General features: G+C 42.4%; 1 protein-coding gene and 1 long non-coding RNA gene across 7 annotated transcripts in view; one reads left to right on the plus strand and one right to left on the minus strand.

Annotated features, from left to right (window-relative positions):
- FMN1 (formin 1) overlaps positions 1-18,576 on the minus strand; it is a 382,661-nt gene that overhangs the window by 259,413 nt on the left and 104,672 nt on the right. For 2 of the 5 annotated variants that reach the window (XM_006132688.4, XM_025189465.2), the window contains exons 1-2: positions 2,780-4,459; positions 378-495 (exon numbers count right to left, since the gene is read on the minus strand). The exons of 1 other annotated variant lie outside the window; for it this stretch is intronic. In XM_006132688.4, the coding sequence (XP_006132750.2) occupies positions 378-495; positions 2,780-4,183 (1,522 nt within the window). In that variant the 5' untranslated portion in view covers positions 4,184-4,459. Of the gene's footprint in view, positions 1-377; positions 496-2,779; positions 4,460-18,576 lie in introns of those variants that run through there. 2 more of the 5 variants (XM_025189464.2, XM_075927043.1) reach the window with 1 other exon arrangement.
- LOC112547388 (uncharacterized) overlaps positions 1-18,576 on the plus strand; it is a 48,337-nt gene that overhangs the window by 13,970 nt on the left and 15,791 nt on the right. The window contains exons 2-3 of one of the 2 annotated variants that reach the window (XR_003091131.2): positions 417-489; positions 4,351-4,471. This is a non-coding gene — a long non-coding RNA (uncharacterized LOC112547388). Of the gene's footprint in view, positions 1-416; positions 490-4,350; positions 4,472-18,576 lie in introns of those variants that run through there. The other variant, XR_012903422.1, reaches the window with a different exon arrangement.

The raw sequence follows: 18,576 nt of genomic DNA on the forward strand, positions 1-18,576 counted from the left end.
TCAATATCCAAAATCTGTTCTAATCCTCCACCCCCACAATTGAAAAAATAATCTCTAGTAATTCTAACATATTAGACCATCTTCATTCTTCCACTAATTAAAACAAAGTTGCACCAGAAATTTGCTTGGCCTAGTATATCAAAAACAATGAACTTTTTCCCCCACAGGAAGTTTCAAAAGGTTATATTTTCTTTAGATGTCATCTAAACCCACAGATAGGCACATAATTTGAAACTATCAGGTCATGGTAACTAATGCCATACTGAGAAAAAATAAAATGTGGTTAGCTTTTTAGATTAGGTAAACAATCACTATATTTTTATATTTCACAAACCTACAATGATTCATTCTGCAAGTCTTTCACCTTTTTGTTTTACCTGCTTCAGTGTATTTTAACCCTGCTTTTTCTTTTCCAGCATTAATTTCAGGTGGTGGCCAAATAGCGTGGAGTCTCCCTGGAGTTTTGTCATCTTGCTCTGAGGGATTCAGGTCAGGCTATTAAAAATATGAAAGAGAAGATTAAAATGTTGCAACATTAATCTATTCAAAAAATGGCAAATGCTGTGTTTAACTAAACTTGTAGGCTACATCTAGACTGGCCACTTAAGACGGAATAGGCATGCAAAGCAGGCAAGTCAGAATAGGGAAATCCGCGGGGGATTTAAATATCCCCCGCGGGATTTAAATAAACATGGCCACCGCTTTTTTTCCGGCTTGGGGAAAAGCCGGAAAAGAGCGTCTAGACTGGCGCGATCCTCCGGAATAAAGCCCTTTTCCGGAGGATCTCTTATTCCTACTTGCAAGTTATTGGACCTACTTGCAAGTAGGAATAAGAGATCCTCCGGAAAAGGGCTTTATTCTGGAGGATCGTGCCAGTCTAGACGCTCTTTTCCTGCTTTTCCCCAAGCCGGAAAAAAAGCGGCGGCCATGTTTATTTAAACCCCACGGGGGATATTTAAATCCCCCGCGGATTTCCCTATTCTGACTTGCCTGCTTTGCATGCCTATTCCATCTTATGTGGCCAGTCTAGACGTAGCCGTACTGTATAGTTAAAGCAATGGTCATCCATAACTGCAACTCATTTGCATTATAAAATTAGAACTGGGATGATTATCAATTTGATTCCATTCCATTATCATGAAATTCAGTCAGGCTATGTCTAGACTACATTCCTCTGTCGACAGAGGGATGTAAATGAAGCACTTCGAAAATGCAACTGAAGCTGGGATTTTTTTAGGTTTACAGGGTCTTTCCGAAAAAGCATCTCATTTTTGAAAGAACCGCGTCTAGACTGCAGTTTCAATTTTGAAATAGCGCTTTTTCGAAAGAGCGCCATTACGTGATTATACAAATGAAGTGCAGGATATTTAAATCCCAGCTTCATTTGCACTTTTGAAGTGCTTCATTTACATCCCTCTGCCAACAGGGATGTAGTCCAGACGTAGCCTCAATGAGGATGAAAAAAAGAAGAAAAGGAATGTAACAACTGCTTTGGGAGATGGGAGAAGGACATCACATCACTAATGTCACTATCACACATGCATAACTAATGCCCTTCATACATCTATATTTTCCTCACCACAGGAAATTTACTGTAGGCTGGTGTTGTGCCTACAAGGTCAGCCTACCCAGGAAAAGTTCTTAGTGGTTTTTGTTTAAACAAAAACCAACAACAGCCCACTCCCCACACAGATTTGAGAATGGAAGCTCAAAACTTTGAGTGCAGGCAAACAAACTCTAGTTTAAGGTATCCAGCTTCAGGTTTAGGATCCAATCACACAACCCTTATTCATACAAATGTTATGAATTAATTACACCTGCGCACACCTGTAATTACCAAAGAATGTGTCATTTTTCTGCTCATTTAGCTCAAAGAGGCTTTATATTTATTTGCATTTCAGTTTAAATCCTTATTATTAATTTATACTCATGTAGGAGCTTCCCCCCTTAAAATACACATATCCAAAACATCATACTGACAGAAGCTCTAGACCCATAAACAGATAAATAGTCCCATTGGTTCCACTGAGATAACTGCCCTGTGTACAGCTGAACATGGGGAAGTATTTATAAAACCTGGCTTTAGGTTTATGGACAACTACAGAGAGAATGCCTTTTAAGTCCTCTCTCTTGGGTAAGTCACCCAGAAAATTGTATACAACTTATTATCTAGTGCATCATCCATTGTAATACAATTCTTTCTACGAGGACTTTAAAAACAAAAATACTTTTAGAAAGAAAGACATTAAAAAAAGTGCAGATTTGAGGCTGATGCTGATCCGATAACCCTCTTAGGTTTTCTTGCAGTCTAGGTGTATGATTTGAAATGTAATATTTGCAATAAAAATAAAAACTGATTTTCACTCTTTTGGGATAAATTGAAAATATATAAAATAAATACTTGTAGTTTAACTTTGATTCAGAGAGCATCTACATTCAGTGCAAGAAAAGCAACTGATTTACAGACATATGTTTTTAAAAAATTAGGCACTTAGTTTTTCTGGATTCCCAACTTGAGAGATCTTTTGCCCTGTTTACAAGAGTGCTCATCATCTATAGCTCTCCCTGACTTCATTCAGAACTATAGGTGTCCAGGGCTTGTCAAAAAGTTAAGAATGTCATGAGTTGGGAAGCCAATACTTAAGGCTCACAAAATCAGAAGCCATGCCTCAGATTTTGATCTTAGTTATTTTAGTTCAGACCAATCATGTTATCAACAGAAATTATTTTATATCCATTTACCTCCAGACCTTAGAATGTAAAAATAATTCAAACCTACAGATTTCAGGTCAGATGCTCCATTCCCGTACTTTGATTTTGATCTTTCAAATACTGCTTTCAGGGACTCTTTTTCATTTTTCATTTTGCGTTTTATGGCTTCAAGTTCTGAAGCATCAGCAGTCATCTCTTTTTTTGGAGGTCTTGTAAATAAAGCTTTAAACGCATCCAGTGCTGACTCAGCTGGGCTGGGTTTTGTTTCTTCAGCAGGGGACAGGGACTCTGTTCTATCGGTGGCTTCACTCTCCTGGCCTTCACCATTGGTCTCAGTCTCACTGGTCTCCTCACCTGAATCTTCAACTTTATCTTCACCTTTAGGGACCTCAATGTTTAGCAACTGAGACAGATGTTCCAGGAAAGTAGGGCTTGTTTTAGGCTCAGATGGTTTCTTCGTAGTGAGAAGGTCTGATGTAATCATAGATTTCTTAACAGGTTGTTTTAATTTAAGCAGAGCCAAATCACTGTCTTTCTGTTTAATTTCTGTGAGAGTCTCTCTGCTCTCTACAGCTTGACCTTTTTTTCGCACACGCAATCCACTAAAGAAAGCAGGTAGCTGAAAAGTCTTTTCACCCACAGCTGATTTGGGGGAGGATGTATGATTAGAGCAGTTTGCAGAAGACCCTTGTTCCTCTCCACTCGTAGGCTCTTCAGATTTTTCCCCTAGAGAAGGTGGGTCAATGTAGCTCTCTTCTTTTAATGTTTTGTCTTCTAGAGCTGAGTTACATTCCAGATCATCATTCAATTCTGTTGGAAGTTGCTGAGAAATTGGTGAGGCTGACTCAGTTTCATCTCTCTCCACAGTAGTGTTACTTTTACTAGATCCTTCTGATTTCAATTCTTTATCCTGGTTTTTATTCTCTAAAGACTCAGCAGTTGAAGCCACATTATTTAACACAGATTTGCTTGTTTCATCTCCATCACTGTTTAGGTCTGTACTCTCACTGTCTGACTCTGTATCACTTGTCGTATTATAAACCAAAGTGCCTTGTACAAAAATCTCATCTTTGTCATCTCTGTTGCGTTCAGAGAAAGAAGGCTGTACAGACTCTAATAAAGGAATAGGTGATTCATTTTGTTCAGCTAGTTCCATATTCAGGTCAGCCTGGCCACAGTCGTCCGGGTCAGCCTCATGTGTTTTGGGAAGTACATGATGTACTTCCAGATCATCACCAACACCACCACTCTTGTCTTGGTTGTCAGCTTCAGTTTTTGTATCAGCATCAAAAGTTCGAAATGCCTTTAGCTCTGCTTGTTTTTTTGAAGTTACAGGTTCCAATTTAGTAGTAAATCCAAAAAGTGTTTTCACAGAAAATGCAGTGAAGAAAGACTGGCTGTGTTCAGCCTCTGTTGCATGTCCCCGGTCTGAAAACTCACCACTGCCAGGTGAAGTATTATTTTCTTCCATGCTGGACAAAGCACAATGTAGCTTTAACTTTTGTTATTATGATTAATTAAGAAAGAATTGCATAGAAGTTAACTTACAGCAGGAAATGCAATGGGAGTTCTTCTTTTGGTAGCATCAGGGAAGCCCGTCTCCTGTAAGTCACACCATCCCTCTTTTCCTGTTTTCAGTGCTGCAGCATGGACTAAAACTATTTGTCAAATTTTACAAGTCCAGACAATCCAAGAGAAACAAGAAGGCTCCGCATATTGACATAAGGTATTGAAAGTTTTCGGCAGCGTCGTTACTTGTTCCTTTATACAAAAGGCTTTTTGTCAGGAAAAATCTGCCAGCACTGTAATCTCAGCTGAAAACTCCACCAATGATCACTGCCCCAATTCCTGCAATCCTACTGGCTACATACAACTTCCTACTTGTTAAAAGTGAAGAGCAACTCTATAAACGAAAGCCTGTTCAACTGAAAGATTGGCATTTACAGTTTCCTACTTCCTTATGCCAGCGCAAGGGTTGTGAATATAAGCCAAAAATTTCTGAAAGCTTATTTCATATAATCTTTTCTATTTTGCCTTTAACAAATCCAGCACCACAAAAACTCTGTAAAGTTAAAATCCAGACAAAATAATACTTCAAAAATCTTTGCCAAACAAAAACAAGCTTTTTGATCTTCTGGAGTGTTCAGATTTCTCAGCTGGACACACTAAATAGACTTAGTGCCCTTGAAACTGAATAAAAAATATCAAGCTGTCTTCTTCCGCTTTGCTGCAGGTTTCATCTGGCATGCAGATTTCAGCCTCCGGGCCAGTTAAAAAAAAAAAAAAAAACCACCAACAAGACTGGTTTCATATTACTACTGTTTTAACTCTCCACAGCTATTTCTGTGAACTATAAACAGGTACTTATCAAACATTCACCACACCCAATGACAGAAAGCAATATGGGTAGGCAGGGTAAACAGTCAAAGCTCAGAACTGAGCAATTAACTGTTCAGAGAACAGATGTATTACTTTTTTTTAAAAATTTCAAAGTACAATGCCTTCCGCAGAGACATTTCAGTTCAATAATTTCCTGTGTATTGGCTACATAAATGCAAGGGTCTCTCTAAGGTAATTTCACTGTTAGGGAGTGAAAGCTACAAATGTGTAAATCTCAGCATTTTTAAGGGAAACATATTTATTTGTCAACTTATAAATAAGGCTCATGCAAACACTCTGCAAAACTTCTCTCACATTAAGATGTGTCGGTTTCATTTTTATCCTCTTTTCAAGTTAAGAAAAAGCAGAAACTGCAAATACACAAGAATTTCCCAGTTTCCTTGGCTGCTTGTTCCTGCTCCATTAAGAGACTTGTTAAATTGAGACCTATTAGAGATGACACAGTGATTATTATACTGCTAATGTTCCTGATAGTGATCCATAACTCACCCAGTTATGAAGATTACAATATGCTGCTCACCCTGAAGTATGCTGCTCACCCTGAAGTTTCTATCATTCATTTATGTGATTTTTAGCTCCCTCTGAAGAAAAGCCATTTGCAGATAATATACCATGGTATGCCCGTTTAGAAAAAATGTAACTACAAAGCTAGTTATTGGAACAGACAATACCCACTTCTGTTTCTTGTGCACTAAGGGAATGCACCATCAATGTATTATATTTAATTTTACGCCTAAATATTTCAAAAAATTAAGAAAGCATAAAAATAATTAGGTAAAGTTGTAGTTGAAAATATAAGATGACAAAGTAAGAAAGTTCAAAAGATCTAAAACAAAAATTGATTACACTTCTGACCTTTACTCAAAGATCAAAACTGACTTATCTCAGATATACACACCTTTCTGAATTATATTTTTGCATGTATAAACACACAAAGACAAGGGTGGGAACCATTCCAAGTGTCTTATCTTTGTTTGTGGCTTAGCAAACAATGCAGCCTGTATGTCCCACTGCCCATCACCTCATCTGTTTTTAATGCTTTAATGCTTCAAAGTTTGGGGTCGTTTCCAGTTTGTTGGGTCAGTGACCAAATGGAATCTTTATTTGTTTGTTTAAATTTCATTTCAGGTAAAATTAAACCACTTTTGCTTGGAATGAGACCTTCTATTTAGTTTGGGGGCTATTACCTTTTGTAAGAGCAATACATTGTTGTGAAATATGAAATAAAAAGGTGTTTTGAACTTTGAAAAAAATCACGCTTTGTTTCAAAATTGTTGCAGTGAAACATTTTGATTTTTTTAAAATATTTTCCTTTTTTATCCCCCAACTAAATAATTTGGTAAATCTGTCTTAAATTCACTACAGATTTTGGTTGTCTCAAGTCTGCATGCTATGGCCAAAAAAGTTTGCCGTGGTTTTGGAAGCATGGCTGCCATGGCTGTTTCCCACTCTGGAATTTCAAGTCAGAAAGTGGGGGCCTGCAAAAGACTTAAATACCCTGCCACTAAAAACTTCTATTTAAAAACTCTCCAAGCTCACAGATTCCCTGACCTCATATGATATGCTGCCACCACACAAATGTAAAAACCCCTTTAAGAATCATGGAAGATGCATTTAGGAATTTCTTCTTGTAGGGTACCCTTAAGCTCTTGAATCCTCTCCCTAGAGAGAGCTTAAAAAAACACCTGTAATTTCTTAGTAGCTGGCCTTGCAATTTTAGGCATGTGCGTACACAGAACTTCCTGCCTTCTAAAATACAGGAATCAAATCATGGTCTTAAAAAGGTAATTTTTATTAACAAAACAAAGAAAACATACTTGGCTTCTAGGTGTTACCACAAAGCAACTGAAAAAAAGAAAGATTAACAATTCAGAGAATTGCTTCCCTGAGATTCAGTTTAAAGATTATAGTGTAGAGAGGGGGGAGAGTCACATGGGCTCAGCACAGAGAAGCCCAACAACCCCAAAATAATAATAAAAAAATTAATAACCTGATTGAGTATGATTAAACATTCCCTTTTCTACTCATATATCTGTTGTTCTAAGTTTTAGCCCTTCCCTAGGCATGGATATCACTGGATATTTCCAACCTTATTCTTGGCTCAATCCATGACTTCCGGCTCTCCTCTGGTTACAAAGACTGCAGCAAGAAGATCACTGTTTCCCATTCAAAAACACACACTCTGTTTTAATTAGTTCTCCTAGGCTCCTGCCAATACTTCTTGTTTCCCTAGCATTCCTGGGGAATTAATTTAATTAATTGAATGGCTGGGATGTCCAGAAAAGGGTAGTATCCCTCCTATTTGTCACGACAGCGAAAGGGGAGCTTGTAAAAAAACAAAACAACAACAAATCCCAGTCCTCAGCTACCCATCCCTGGAGTAAATTAAGGCTGGCAGGGCAATTTAACTTAAGCCACTGGCATAAAGTCTCACACCAACAGCCTTGCTCTGCCACAGCCTTTTTGTGGGCCTCTTGTACTAGAGAAGATGTGCTAAGGAGCCGCCTCTGCCAGCTTAGTTCTGATGAAGATTCCCCTTACACAGGAATTCTCTAGTGAAATCTCTGAGTATTTTAAACTCTCATTATATCATGTAAGCAGTGTGAAGTGAACTTAATGGACCACCCCATGGCATTTACATTTACATCCATTTTTATGTTAAGACGCAGGACAGAGACTTGGTTTTGGTTTTCCTAATGCTTTATTTTGCCTGCACTACTATTTTTTCTGCTGTTTTTATTGCCATGGTTGTGCTTTTCCTCTTGCCGTTTATTTTACTCTTCTCAAATATGGTCATCTCACACTGAAGGCACAGTAACTCAGACCAATTACTGTGGGATTCTTTTTAAATAATAGGTATGATGGATCCCTTGCCAGGCGTCTGGCCCATAAATTATTAGACTTTTTCAAGCTGCCCTATTCAAACTGAACTCACTCATCCATAATATATACGGGTATGTCTACACTACCCTCCTAGTTCGAACTAGGAGGGTAATGTATGCATACCGCACTTGCTAATGAAGCCCGGGATTTGAATTTCCCGGGCTTCATTAGCATAAGCGGGGAGCCGCCATTTTTAAATCCCCGCTGCTTCGAACCCCGTGCAGCGCGGCTACACGGGGCTCGAACTAGGTAGTTCGGACTAGGGTGCCTATTCCGAACTACCGGTACACCTCGTTTCACGAGGAGTAACGGTAGTTCGGAATAGGACCCTAGTCCGAACTACCTAGTTCGAGCCCCGTGTAGCCGCGCTACACGGGGTTCGAAGCAGCGGGGATTTAAAAATGGCGGCTCCCCGCTTATGCTAATGAAGCCCGGGAAATTCAAATCCCGGGCTTCATTAGCAAGTGCGGTATGCATACATTACCCCGCTAGTTCGAACTAGCGGGGTAGTGTAGACATACCCTACCAGACTATTATCATTGTATGACTATTAAATAGCACTTCCATATATTCAGCAAATACTATAAGATTTAAAAGGAGCAATCAAGGACGATAAAGCCATTGCGGAGAAACTAAATGATTTCTTTGCTTCAATCTTCACGGGTGAGGACATTGGGGAGATTCCCAAATCTGCACCGTCCTTGGTGGGTAATGAATCTGAGGAACTGTCCCGGATTGAAGTGTCATTAGAGGAGGTTTTGGAACAAATAGAAAAACTTAACGTTAACAAATCTCCGGGACCGGATGGCATTCATCCAAGGGTTCTAGAAGAACTCAAATGGGAAATTGCTGAACTATTATCTGTGCTTTGTAACCTTCCGTACCTAATGACTGGAAGGTAGCCAACGTGACACCAGTATTTAAAAAGGGCTCTAGAGGCGATCCTGGCAATTACAGACAGGTAAGCCTAACTTCAGTACCGGGGAAATTGGTCGAAACAATAGTAAAGAATAAAATTGTGAGGCATATAGAAGAACATAATTTGTTGGACAAAAGTCAACATGGTTTCTGTAAAAGGAAATCATGTCTTACTAATCTATTAGAGTTCTTTGAAGGGGTTAACAAACATGCAGACAAGGGGGATCCAGTAGATATAATATACTTAGATTTTCAGAAAGCCTTTGACAAGGTGCCTCACCAAAGGCTCTTGTGTAAATTACATGGCCATGGGATAAGAGGGAAGGTCCTTTCTTGGATTGAGAACTGGTTAAAAGACAGGAAACAAAGAGTAGGAATAAATGGTAAATTTTCAGAATGGAAAGGGATAACTAGTGGTGTCCCCCAAGGGTCAGTCCTGGGACCGATCCTTTTCAACTTATTCATAAATGAACTGGAGAAAGGGGTAAGCAATGAGGTGGTAAAGTTTGCGTATGATACAAAACTGTTTAGGATAGTCAAGACAGAAGCAGCCTGCGAAGGACTCCAAAAAGATCTCACCAAACTGAGTGATTGGGCATCAAAATGGCAAATGAAATTTAATGTGGGTAAGTGTAAAGAAATGCACATCGGGAAAAATAACCCCAATTATAGGTACAGTATGATGGGGGCTAATTTGGCTATGACAAATCAGGAAAGAGATCTTGGAGTTATCGTGGATAGTTCTCTGAAAACTTCCACACAGTGTGCAGCGGCGGTCAAAAAGGCAAATAGAATGCTAGGAATTATTAAGAAAGGGATAGAAAATAAGACACAGAATATCTTACTGCCCCTGTATAAAACTATGGTACGCCCACATCTTGAATACTGTGTACAGATGTGGTCTCCTCACCTCAAAAAAGATATTTTGGCCTTGGAAAGAGTTCAGAAAAGGGCAACTAAAATGATTAGGGGTTTGGAACAGGTCCCATATGAGGAGAGGTTAAAGCGACTGGGACTCCTCAGTTTAGAAAAGAGGAGACAGAGGGGGGATATGATAGAGGTACAGGCAGTCCCCGAGTTACACGGATCCGACTTATGTCGGATCCGCAGTTACGAACGGGGCACTTCCTCTCCCTGGTCTCCAGCAGACCAGGGAGAGGAAGCAAAGCGGCGGAGAGGAAGCAAAGCAGACCGGGGGAGGGGGAGGGGAGCAGAGCGGCGGAACGCGCGACCAGCTGACAGCCCAGACGCGTCTGGGCTGTCAGCTGGCCACGCGTTCCGCCGCTCTGCTCTGCTCCCCCTCCCCCTGGTCTGCAGACCAGGGAGAGGGGGAGCAGAGCGGAGCACGCGGCCAGCTGACAGCCCAGGCGCGTCTGGGCTGTCAGCTGGCCGCGCGTTCCGCCGCTCTGCTCTGCTCTGCTCTGCTCTGCTCTGCTCTGCTCCCCCTCCCCCTGGTCTGCAGACCAGGGGGAGGGGGAGCAGAGCAGAGCAAAGCCGCGGAGCCCGAGGGCAGCAGGATAGCCATGGCGCGTCTGGGCTGTCCTGCTGCCCCCGTGCACCGCGGCTTTGCTCCGGACGCCTGTGGTACAGCAGTTGGGGCGCTGCCGGTTGGTCCCGTAGCGCCGCTCTGGGCGCCACTGGACCAACCCAGCAGCACCCCAGCTGCTCTGCCCCAGGTGTCCCCAAGTCAGCAGCTGCTGAAAATGACCAGTGGCTGACTACAGGAAGCCCCTGCCCCGGGCTTCCTGGAATCAGCCGCTGATCAGTTTCAGCAGCAGCTGACTTGGGGATTCCTGGGGTTCTTAAGTTGAATCTGTAAGTCAGTCGGAACTGGCGTCCAGATTCAGCCACTGTTGAAACTGATCAGTTTCAGCAGCGGCTGAATCTGGACGCCAGTTCCGACTTACATACAGATTCAACTTAAGAACAAACCTACAGTCCCTATCTTGTACGTAACCCGGGGACTGCCTGTATATAAAATCATGAGTGGTGTGGAGAGGGCGGATAAAGAAAAGTTATTTATTTGTTCCCATAATAGAAGAACTAGAGGACACCAAACAAAGTTAATGGGTAGCAGGTTTAAAACTAATAAAAGAAAGTTCTTCACACAGCGTGTAGTCAACCTGTGGAACTCCTTGCCAGAGGAGGCTGTGAAGGCTAGGACTATAAAAGAGTTTAAAGAGGAGCTAGATAATTTCATGGAGGCTAGGTCCATAAAAGGCTATTAGCCAGGGTATAGAAATGGTGTCCCTGGCCTCTGTTTGTCAGAGGCTGGAGAAGGATGGCAGGAGACAAATCGCTTGATAATTGTCTTCGGTCCACCCTCTCTGGGGCACCTGGTGCTGGCCACTGTTGGCAGACATGCTACTGGGCTAGATGGACCTTTGGTCTGACCCAGTACGGCAGTTCTTATGTTCTTACGTACTATGTAATCTACGAATACTGACTGATCTGCAATAATTTTATGAATATGTTAAATGATCTGATTATTGAGATAGTTACTGTAAGTCTAGTCTGCATTACTGGGTTTCCTGTATGAATGTATTGTTTCAATGAAGGGATTCTCAAACTTCATTGCATCATGACCCCCTTCTGACAATAAAAATTACTACATGACCCCAGAAGAGGGGACTGAAGACTGAGCCCTTCCATCCCATGCAGGAGGGACAAAGCTCAATGGCTTCAACCCCAAGCAGAGGGCTTGTGACTAGGGTGACCAGATGTCCCAATATTACAGGGACAGTCCAGATAGTCAAGGCTTTGCCTTATATAGGCACCTATTACTCCTCCCATCCCGATTTTTCACTACTGCTGTATGGTCCCCTACCTTGCCCTGCTACCGAGTGGGACTCAGGCTTCAAATTTGGCTCTCGGCCTCAGCAACTCTGGCTGTGCCTAGACTCCTCCGCATACAGAGAATGTGTATTCTCTTCTGCTTTTTTTTGCAGAAGAGCAGTCACGCTCTTTTGGAAGCCCTGTCTTCCTTCTCCCATGAAGAAGAAGGGCTCTTCTGAAAGAGGGCTTTTTCCCCGAAATTTGGCCAAGTGTACACAGGCCAAATTTCAGAAAAGCCTCTTCCAAAAAAACTATCGGAAAAAAGTACTCAAATAGCGCTCCACAATTTGTGTACCTTTTTCTGATAAAGCCCCATAGTGTGGACATAGCCTCTATGATCAAGATTCCCTCTAAGCTGTGTATCCACACAATTGCCTAATAAGTCTCTCACAGGGGCTCAGGACTGCTGCACACAGAGCTGCCGCAGCCTGTGGAAAAAGAAGCACTTCTCCCCAGGCTATGGCAGCTCCTTGCTAGGGCCAGAGGAACACATCTCTCCTCTGGCTGCAGCAATGCCCTGTTGGCCCTGCTGGGGTTGGAAGAGCATGACTTTCCCCTGGCTGTGACAGCTCTTTGCTGCAGCCGGAGGAGAGGTATGCTCCTCCGGCTCCAGCAGTGGGATTGGGTTAAGAAAAGGACTTTAGGGACTGCAGCCCGTAAAGCCCCTATGTTCTGGGGCAGACCTTTCTGGGATGGGCGAGGGAGAGGTGGCTTTGTATGCTGCTGTTTCTTTCTCCCAGCCCTCCACAACTGGAGCAGTGTCACCATGACCCTCAGTTCTAGCCCTGCAGCTCCCATTGGTCGGGAATCATGGCCAATGGGAACTGTGGGCAGCACTGCTTATAGGTGAGCCATCTGTTCCCCTCACGAAATGGGAGCTACCCCAATTATGTGCCCCATTCCAATCCCTTGTCCCTACCCTATCCTGGAGCCCCCTCTACTACCTTAGCTCCCTCCTAGCTCCCAACCCTGAGCCTCCTTGTGTACCCTAATCCTTGTCCAGAACCTGCACCACCACCCCAACCGTCTGCTCTGGCCTGCTCCCACACTCCAAACTCCTTGGCCCCCACCCCCGGCACAGGCCTTCCAGGTGCAGAATGAATTTTGTTATGTACACTAATATGGAGGTTATATGTCACACATCATCTCCATAGATGATGCACATAACAAAATTCATTCCGTACATGGACATAAAAAATTAGAGGGAACACAGACCACAACCCAGAGTTTGAGACCACTAATTTAGTGTAATAGGAGACTGTTGGAAAAACAAGTAGGAAAGCAACACAGAGTTGGCCACCTAAGAAACATTTGGGGTGAATACAAAACAATAGCTGAGCTATTAGCATTGAAAATGTCATTTCCAGGATCCAGCCTGTTTTGCCAAGGCTGGCAGCCTGAGGATCAAAGGGAAATTAAGTGGTTCAAAAGATTCTCTGGAGAGAGGGAAGGTAAAGTTGAGTGAGTGAGCAGTTCCTGCAAGAACAGACCCGGACTCAGAGGCAGGTCCTGTGAGAGTATCTCAAAGAGCTGGAGGCCAGCCAAGCTTCCAGGGGATGGCAAATCTTAGAGAGTACAGGCTGAAGAGTATGCACTGTTATAGTTTTAAGATCTTTTCCTCTGAAATGATTTACAAAGAAAAGAAAAAGGCTGCAGGTCACTCAATGATATTGGAAATGGAGAAAAACTGCAGGTACTGAACATAAGTTGGGCCTGCTAAAGTAATCACAGTTAGTACTAGAGGATGGCAACCCAAGGCATAGCCTGAGTGTGGGGGAAATCACATGATTCCAACCTGAGAAATGTGAAAGTAGTGAGGCTTGTCACTGGCGAGGGTGCAATCAATGAGAGCAGGTCCAGGCCATGGTGCAGTTAGCCCAGTTTCAGTGATAGTACTCATTTGCGGTGAAGGTTATGTAGGTTTTTCTTGACCTATTGTTTACACATACTCCAAATAAATTGTAGACATATACAAAAAAGACTGTGTATAACGGTCAGAATTGGAGTAGTAAAAAAAAGGGGTGAAGTAGTGTATTGTAGAAGTGGAAATACCTTGTGATGAGCCAGATGTAATGCCTACAGAAACAGCTACTCTTCTAGAGGTAGGTATGTAGCCAACAACACTGGTTTAACATTTTGCTTTTTTCACCTCCTGAAGCACATTATCAGGAAAACAATCTCCCCGATCCCAAAGCTGACAGGACCCCATCTTTGAATATACAGCTGGGAAAAATATTCCAAGACCAATGTATTCTACAGCAATTCAAGGTCACCACATAACCTACAGACAATTCAGTTTACCCATCCCTTCTCGCACACAAAACTTCCATAGGTTTCAGAAACCAGACAGTCACCTCAAATAAGGAGACGAATCATTGGCAATGAAACAAGCTTCTTGTCTATTAGATAAGGTGTTTCTGAACAAAACAAAAAACTAATGTATAAGAAAGACGGAAGTCATTATGCAGTGAGAAATGGATGAGACTTTGCGGCATGGTTGACATACAGAAGTGTTAACAGGAAGGAGCTAAATCTCCTAAAAAACCTCCTCTAGCAGGACTCACTACTGATCCTGGATTGAAAGAGTGCACATTTCTCAGTATCACTCTATCAATAGCTACAATTTCTCTAAGAAGAACAGGCTGTGGCAATTCATAAGCCATCCACTGGCCTACCCTGATCTATCATCAGCTCTCTGGTTCTTCAAAGAAATCTCCTGAAATCAGTGGTAGCAATTTTCAGAACCAGGAGGAGTCGGCATACTAATTATACCACAGAACAAACATTCATGGCAACCAAAAGTACATTTAATAATCCACACCCTTGGTGACCTACATTTAATTTGCAGGTAGAAGTTACACACCCACTACCTGCTCAGTGACAGAACTGTTGAGATGCATAATACCTTCCCTGGGGACAGTTTTAAAACCTCCTCTGAAGAAAACCCCAAATAAGAGATACAAAGAAAATACAGTAACTCTTCCCCTCAAGGATATAAACCAGGGTCCTAAATTTTCTGTTAGCAATGGCTCAGTTGACATTACCAGATCCTTTTTGTTACCAAAACCAGAGACAAAAGGAATGGACATGAACACATAGGCTAGTCTACAACTATATGGTAACACTAAATTAAAGAAGAATTCAGTGTGTTTCTAATGGATTCAGTGTGTTGGAAGGAGAAGCATTTGAATCATCCCTTGAAAATAATTTCACAGAGGTAAGTCACTTGTTCTAAAAAGGGCAAGCTAACATCAGAGAAGAACTATTTTCATAGCAATTGATTGGAATGCCTATTTGATTTGTTTACCACCAAAATACAAAGAGGTAATTTTGGTTCGTCTTTGCTTAGACAAGGTCTTGGCAGTCAGCTTACTGACAAAACCATCAAGGATTGTGAGGATGAGTGTGGCTTATCACATCAGTTATCCAGACAAAATGCACAAATAATCCAACACTCAAAACTAAAGGGTTTAAATGGATATAGCAAACATCATACACAAACTTATACATTTTGGCTGTGTCTATACTGGGCCACTTATTCCGGAAAAGCAGCCACTTTTCCGGAATAAACTGCGAGCAGTTTACACTGGCCGCTTGCTTTTCCGGAAAAGCAATGACGATCTACTGTAAAATTGTCAGTGTTTTTCCAGAAAAACTATGCTGCTCCCGTTTGGGCAAAAGTCCTTTTCCGGAAAAACTGTTCCGGAAAAGGGCCATTGTAGACAGCACAGTAGTCTTTTCCGCAAAAAAGCCCCGATCGCGAAAATAACGATCGGGGCTTTTTTCCGGAAAAGCGCGTCTACATTGGCCACGGACGCTTTTTCAGAAAAAGTGCTTTTCCGGAAAAGCATCCTGCCAATGTAGACGCGCTTTTTCCGGAAATACTTATAACGGAAAACTGTTCCGTTTTAAGCATTTCCGGAAAAGGGTGCCAATGTAGACGTAGCCTTTCTGCCTAAGACTCCAACTGGAAAATAATAATAATTCTTTGGGTATTCATATGTGAGTAGTGACACCATTCCATAACCCTATGATTATGAGGAGGGATTTTCATGTTCTTAGTCCCAGGATAGAATTAAATTATTAAAGACTTTTGCTCCCTGTCCCACTGCTCCTTAGATATCACTACACAGCAGAACTAAGGTGCCTTTTCTGAGCATTTCCATGATTTACTGTGCTTAGATTTGTTTTAATATTAACCTTAACTCTAATATTTTGACTTTATAAATGCTTGTTTTTTAAGATATTTACAATCACTCAGTGATGAATTTTACCCTAGATTACTTTTAATTTCTAAATAATCAGGCCTTTACACAACTTTCAGAAGGAACTAATTTGGCCCTTGTATGCACCTTCACCACAGCAGTAAATAAATTTATGAAGGTATTTGGGGTCCTTACAACAAAAACTGGCTTTAAAGCAGTGGGGCAAGAATATAATAGCTAGCAGGCCTATTTAAATCCATATCACTGTGCAATTACACAAACAAATTCAATAATTCTTACTTTCTGTTTACTGATTAGGTCATTACACTGAAAACTGCATAGGTCATTAAACATTTACAGATCAATGATTTTAGAAACTTATCTCCAAACAGAATTAATAATTATTTGGCTTGAATCCTAAATGTGAGATTTAATGAATGGAATGAAGCAGTCACACACAAAGTGTGACTGCTTATAAACCATATAATGATATCTGGAAAGAGTACACCATTACTATGCAGATGATTAGGAACTACAAAGGTAACCTCCCCTCAAAAGAGCTATCAGCTGAACTGCTCACTCTTCTTTGTCATTTTCTTACAGAGTAGGCACCAAAGTGAAAGATGTTATACAGGTGCCAGTTTCAGATTAACTGAATATTCTTTAATTGAGGAGGAGCAAAACAGCCTCTCGCTCAGTCCTTTACTCAGACATTAACCTGTCATGATGTCCAGCTGCATGCCTTGACAAATATAAATTATATGGTTTAAAAAGAGACATGATTTTAAAAAATATATCAGTGAAAGACTAAGATCACAACCCAGCACCTACACAATATATGATTCCAGTTGTATTCTTGATGATGAAAGGCATTTCAAGGTTGTATCAGTGAGGGGGTGTCATGGTCATGAGGGATGGCCAGCAGCCTGGGGATTAAGCCGTTAACTGTACCTAGCCAGGTAGCAGTCAGCCAATAGAAATACAGATAGGGATTTTCAAACTGACACAAAGGACTTTTGGGGTTTTTCCCTCCTTCGTCTCTGGGCCAGTTTGCTTTAGATACTGAGGGAGACAGAAGACAGGTCTCTCTCCAAGAAAAAGACTCTTCATAATGTGTAAGTAGAGTAAAGTTTAGATAAATAGGTTAGGTTTTATTGTTTTCTGTTGTGGGACTTTGGATCTGATGCCTGTGCTGTTGGAAATGGGTTTCCTTCCCTTTTGTAACTAAGTCCTGAGCCCACGGGAGTCCCCATGAGTATATTAATTGGTGACTTTTTCCATCTAGTCATTCTGCTTGCAACGGGAGTATTGTTTTGATAATAAAAGTTCTTTCTTTTTATTAACCTGGCATGGGTTCAGTTCTGTGTCTTGGAAAATCTGTCTGTGGGATCTGCATGCCTCTGACTAGGGGATAGCAGCCACAGACTGCAGTTTATATTTTCTGTTTCTTTTTCAAATTCTTTGGAGAAAAGAGCTTGGGATACCTTGGAGTTGGTTTCAAGTGTCCACCCCTATTTGTAGGTTCAAAAGCACTTGATTGTGATAGTGGATTTTTATCCCTAAAATCTAGATTTTTAAGATTTTGGGGGGAAAGCTTTATACCAAAGCCTTGAAAGGTTTTGGGGTTGCTTTTGCAGGCCCCCACTTCTGCATTCATTGTGCCAGAGTGGGGAATCAGCCTTGACATGGTGGCAAAGTGGTGGGATCATTCTGAGAGCCCAGGATTTTTAAAAGGACACAGGTTTTTCTTTTGAGTAGTTGCATGCTTTGGAGGTTTTTTCCTTCCTTCCTTCCTTCCTTCCTTCCTTCTTTTTTTTTTTTTTCTGTTGGTGTCTTGGGGAAAGGCACTACAGCCAGACAGTCCATCCCAACCACTTTGTTTTGTTCTAGCTTTCAGGACAACTGGATAGCTAGTCTAGAATAGGGCAGGGAAGGAGCCTAGTACATGCTTTTGTGGTCGGGCAAAGTAGCTCTAGAGCAGTGGTCCCCAATGTGGTGCCCGTGGGCGCCATGGTGCCCGCTGGGCCATTTCTGTGCGCCCGCCGAGTGATCAGGGCTGGCCCTGCGCCCGCCCCTGGACGCATGGGCACTGCCGGCTCCTGGGCACGTGCCGTATGGGCGTCCCCACCTCTGGGCATACGGCACAGGAGTGGCGCCGTCCCCAGGCATGCAGTACATGGGCTGTTCCAGCCCCAGTCGCATGGGCTACGTCTACACTGGCCCCTTTTCCGGAAGGGGCATGTAAATTTCACGAGTCGTCGTAGGGAAATCCGCGGGGGATTTAAATATCCCCCGCGGCATTTAAATAAAAATGTCCGCCGCTTTTTTCCGGCTTTTAAAAAAGCCGGAAAAGAGCGTCTAGACTGGCCCCGATCCTCCGGAAAAAGTGCCCTTTTCCGGAGGCTCTTATTCTTACTTCAAAGCACAGGAGCGGCACCGGACCGGCGCTGGCATGGCGTATGGGCAGCACCACCGGACCGGCGCTGGCCCCGGGAGTGCGGCGCATGTGTGGCGCCGGCACCAGGCACGCGGCATATGGGTGGTTCCATGCCCGGGCATGTGCGCAACCCAGCCCCCGGGTGCATGCACAGCCCCGCTCCCGGGTGCCCGGCAGCCCTGAAAG

The sequence above is a fragment of the Pelodiscus sinensis genome, chromosome 4 (assembly GCF_049634645.1).
Source record: "Pelodiscus sinensis isolate JC-2024 chromosome 4, ASM4963464v1, whole genome shotgun sequence".
Lineage (NCBI taxonomy): Eukaryota > Metazoa > Chordata > Testudines > Trionychidae > Pelodiscus > Pelodiscus sinensis.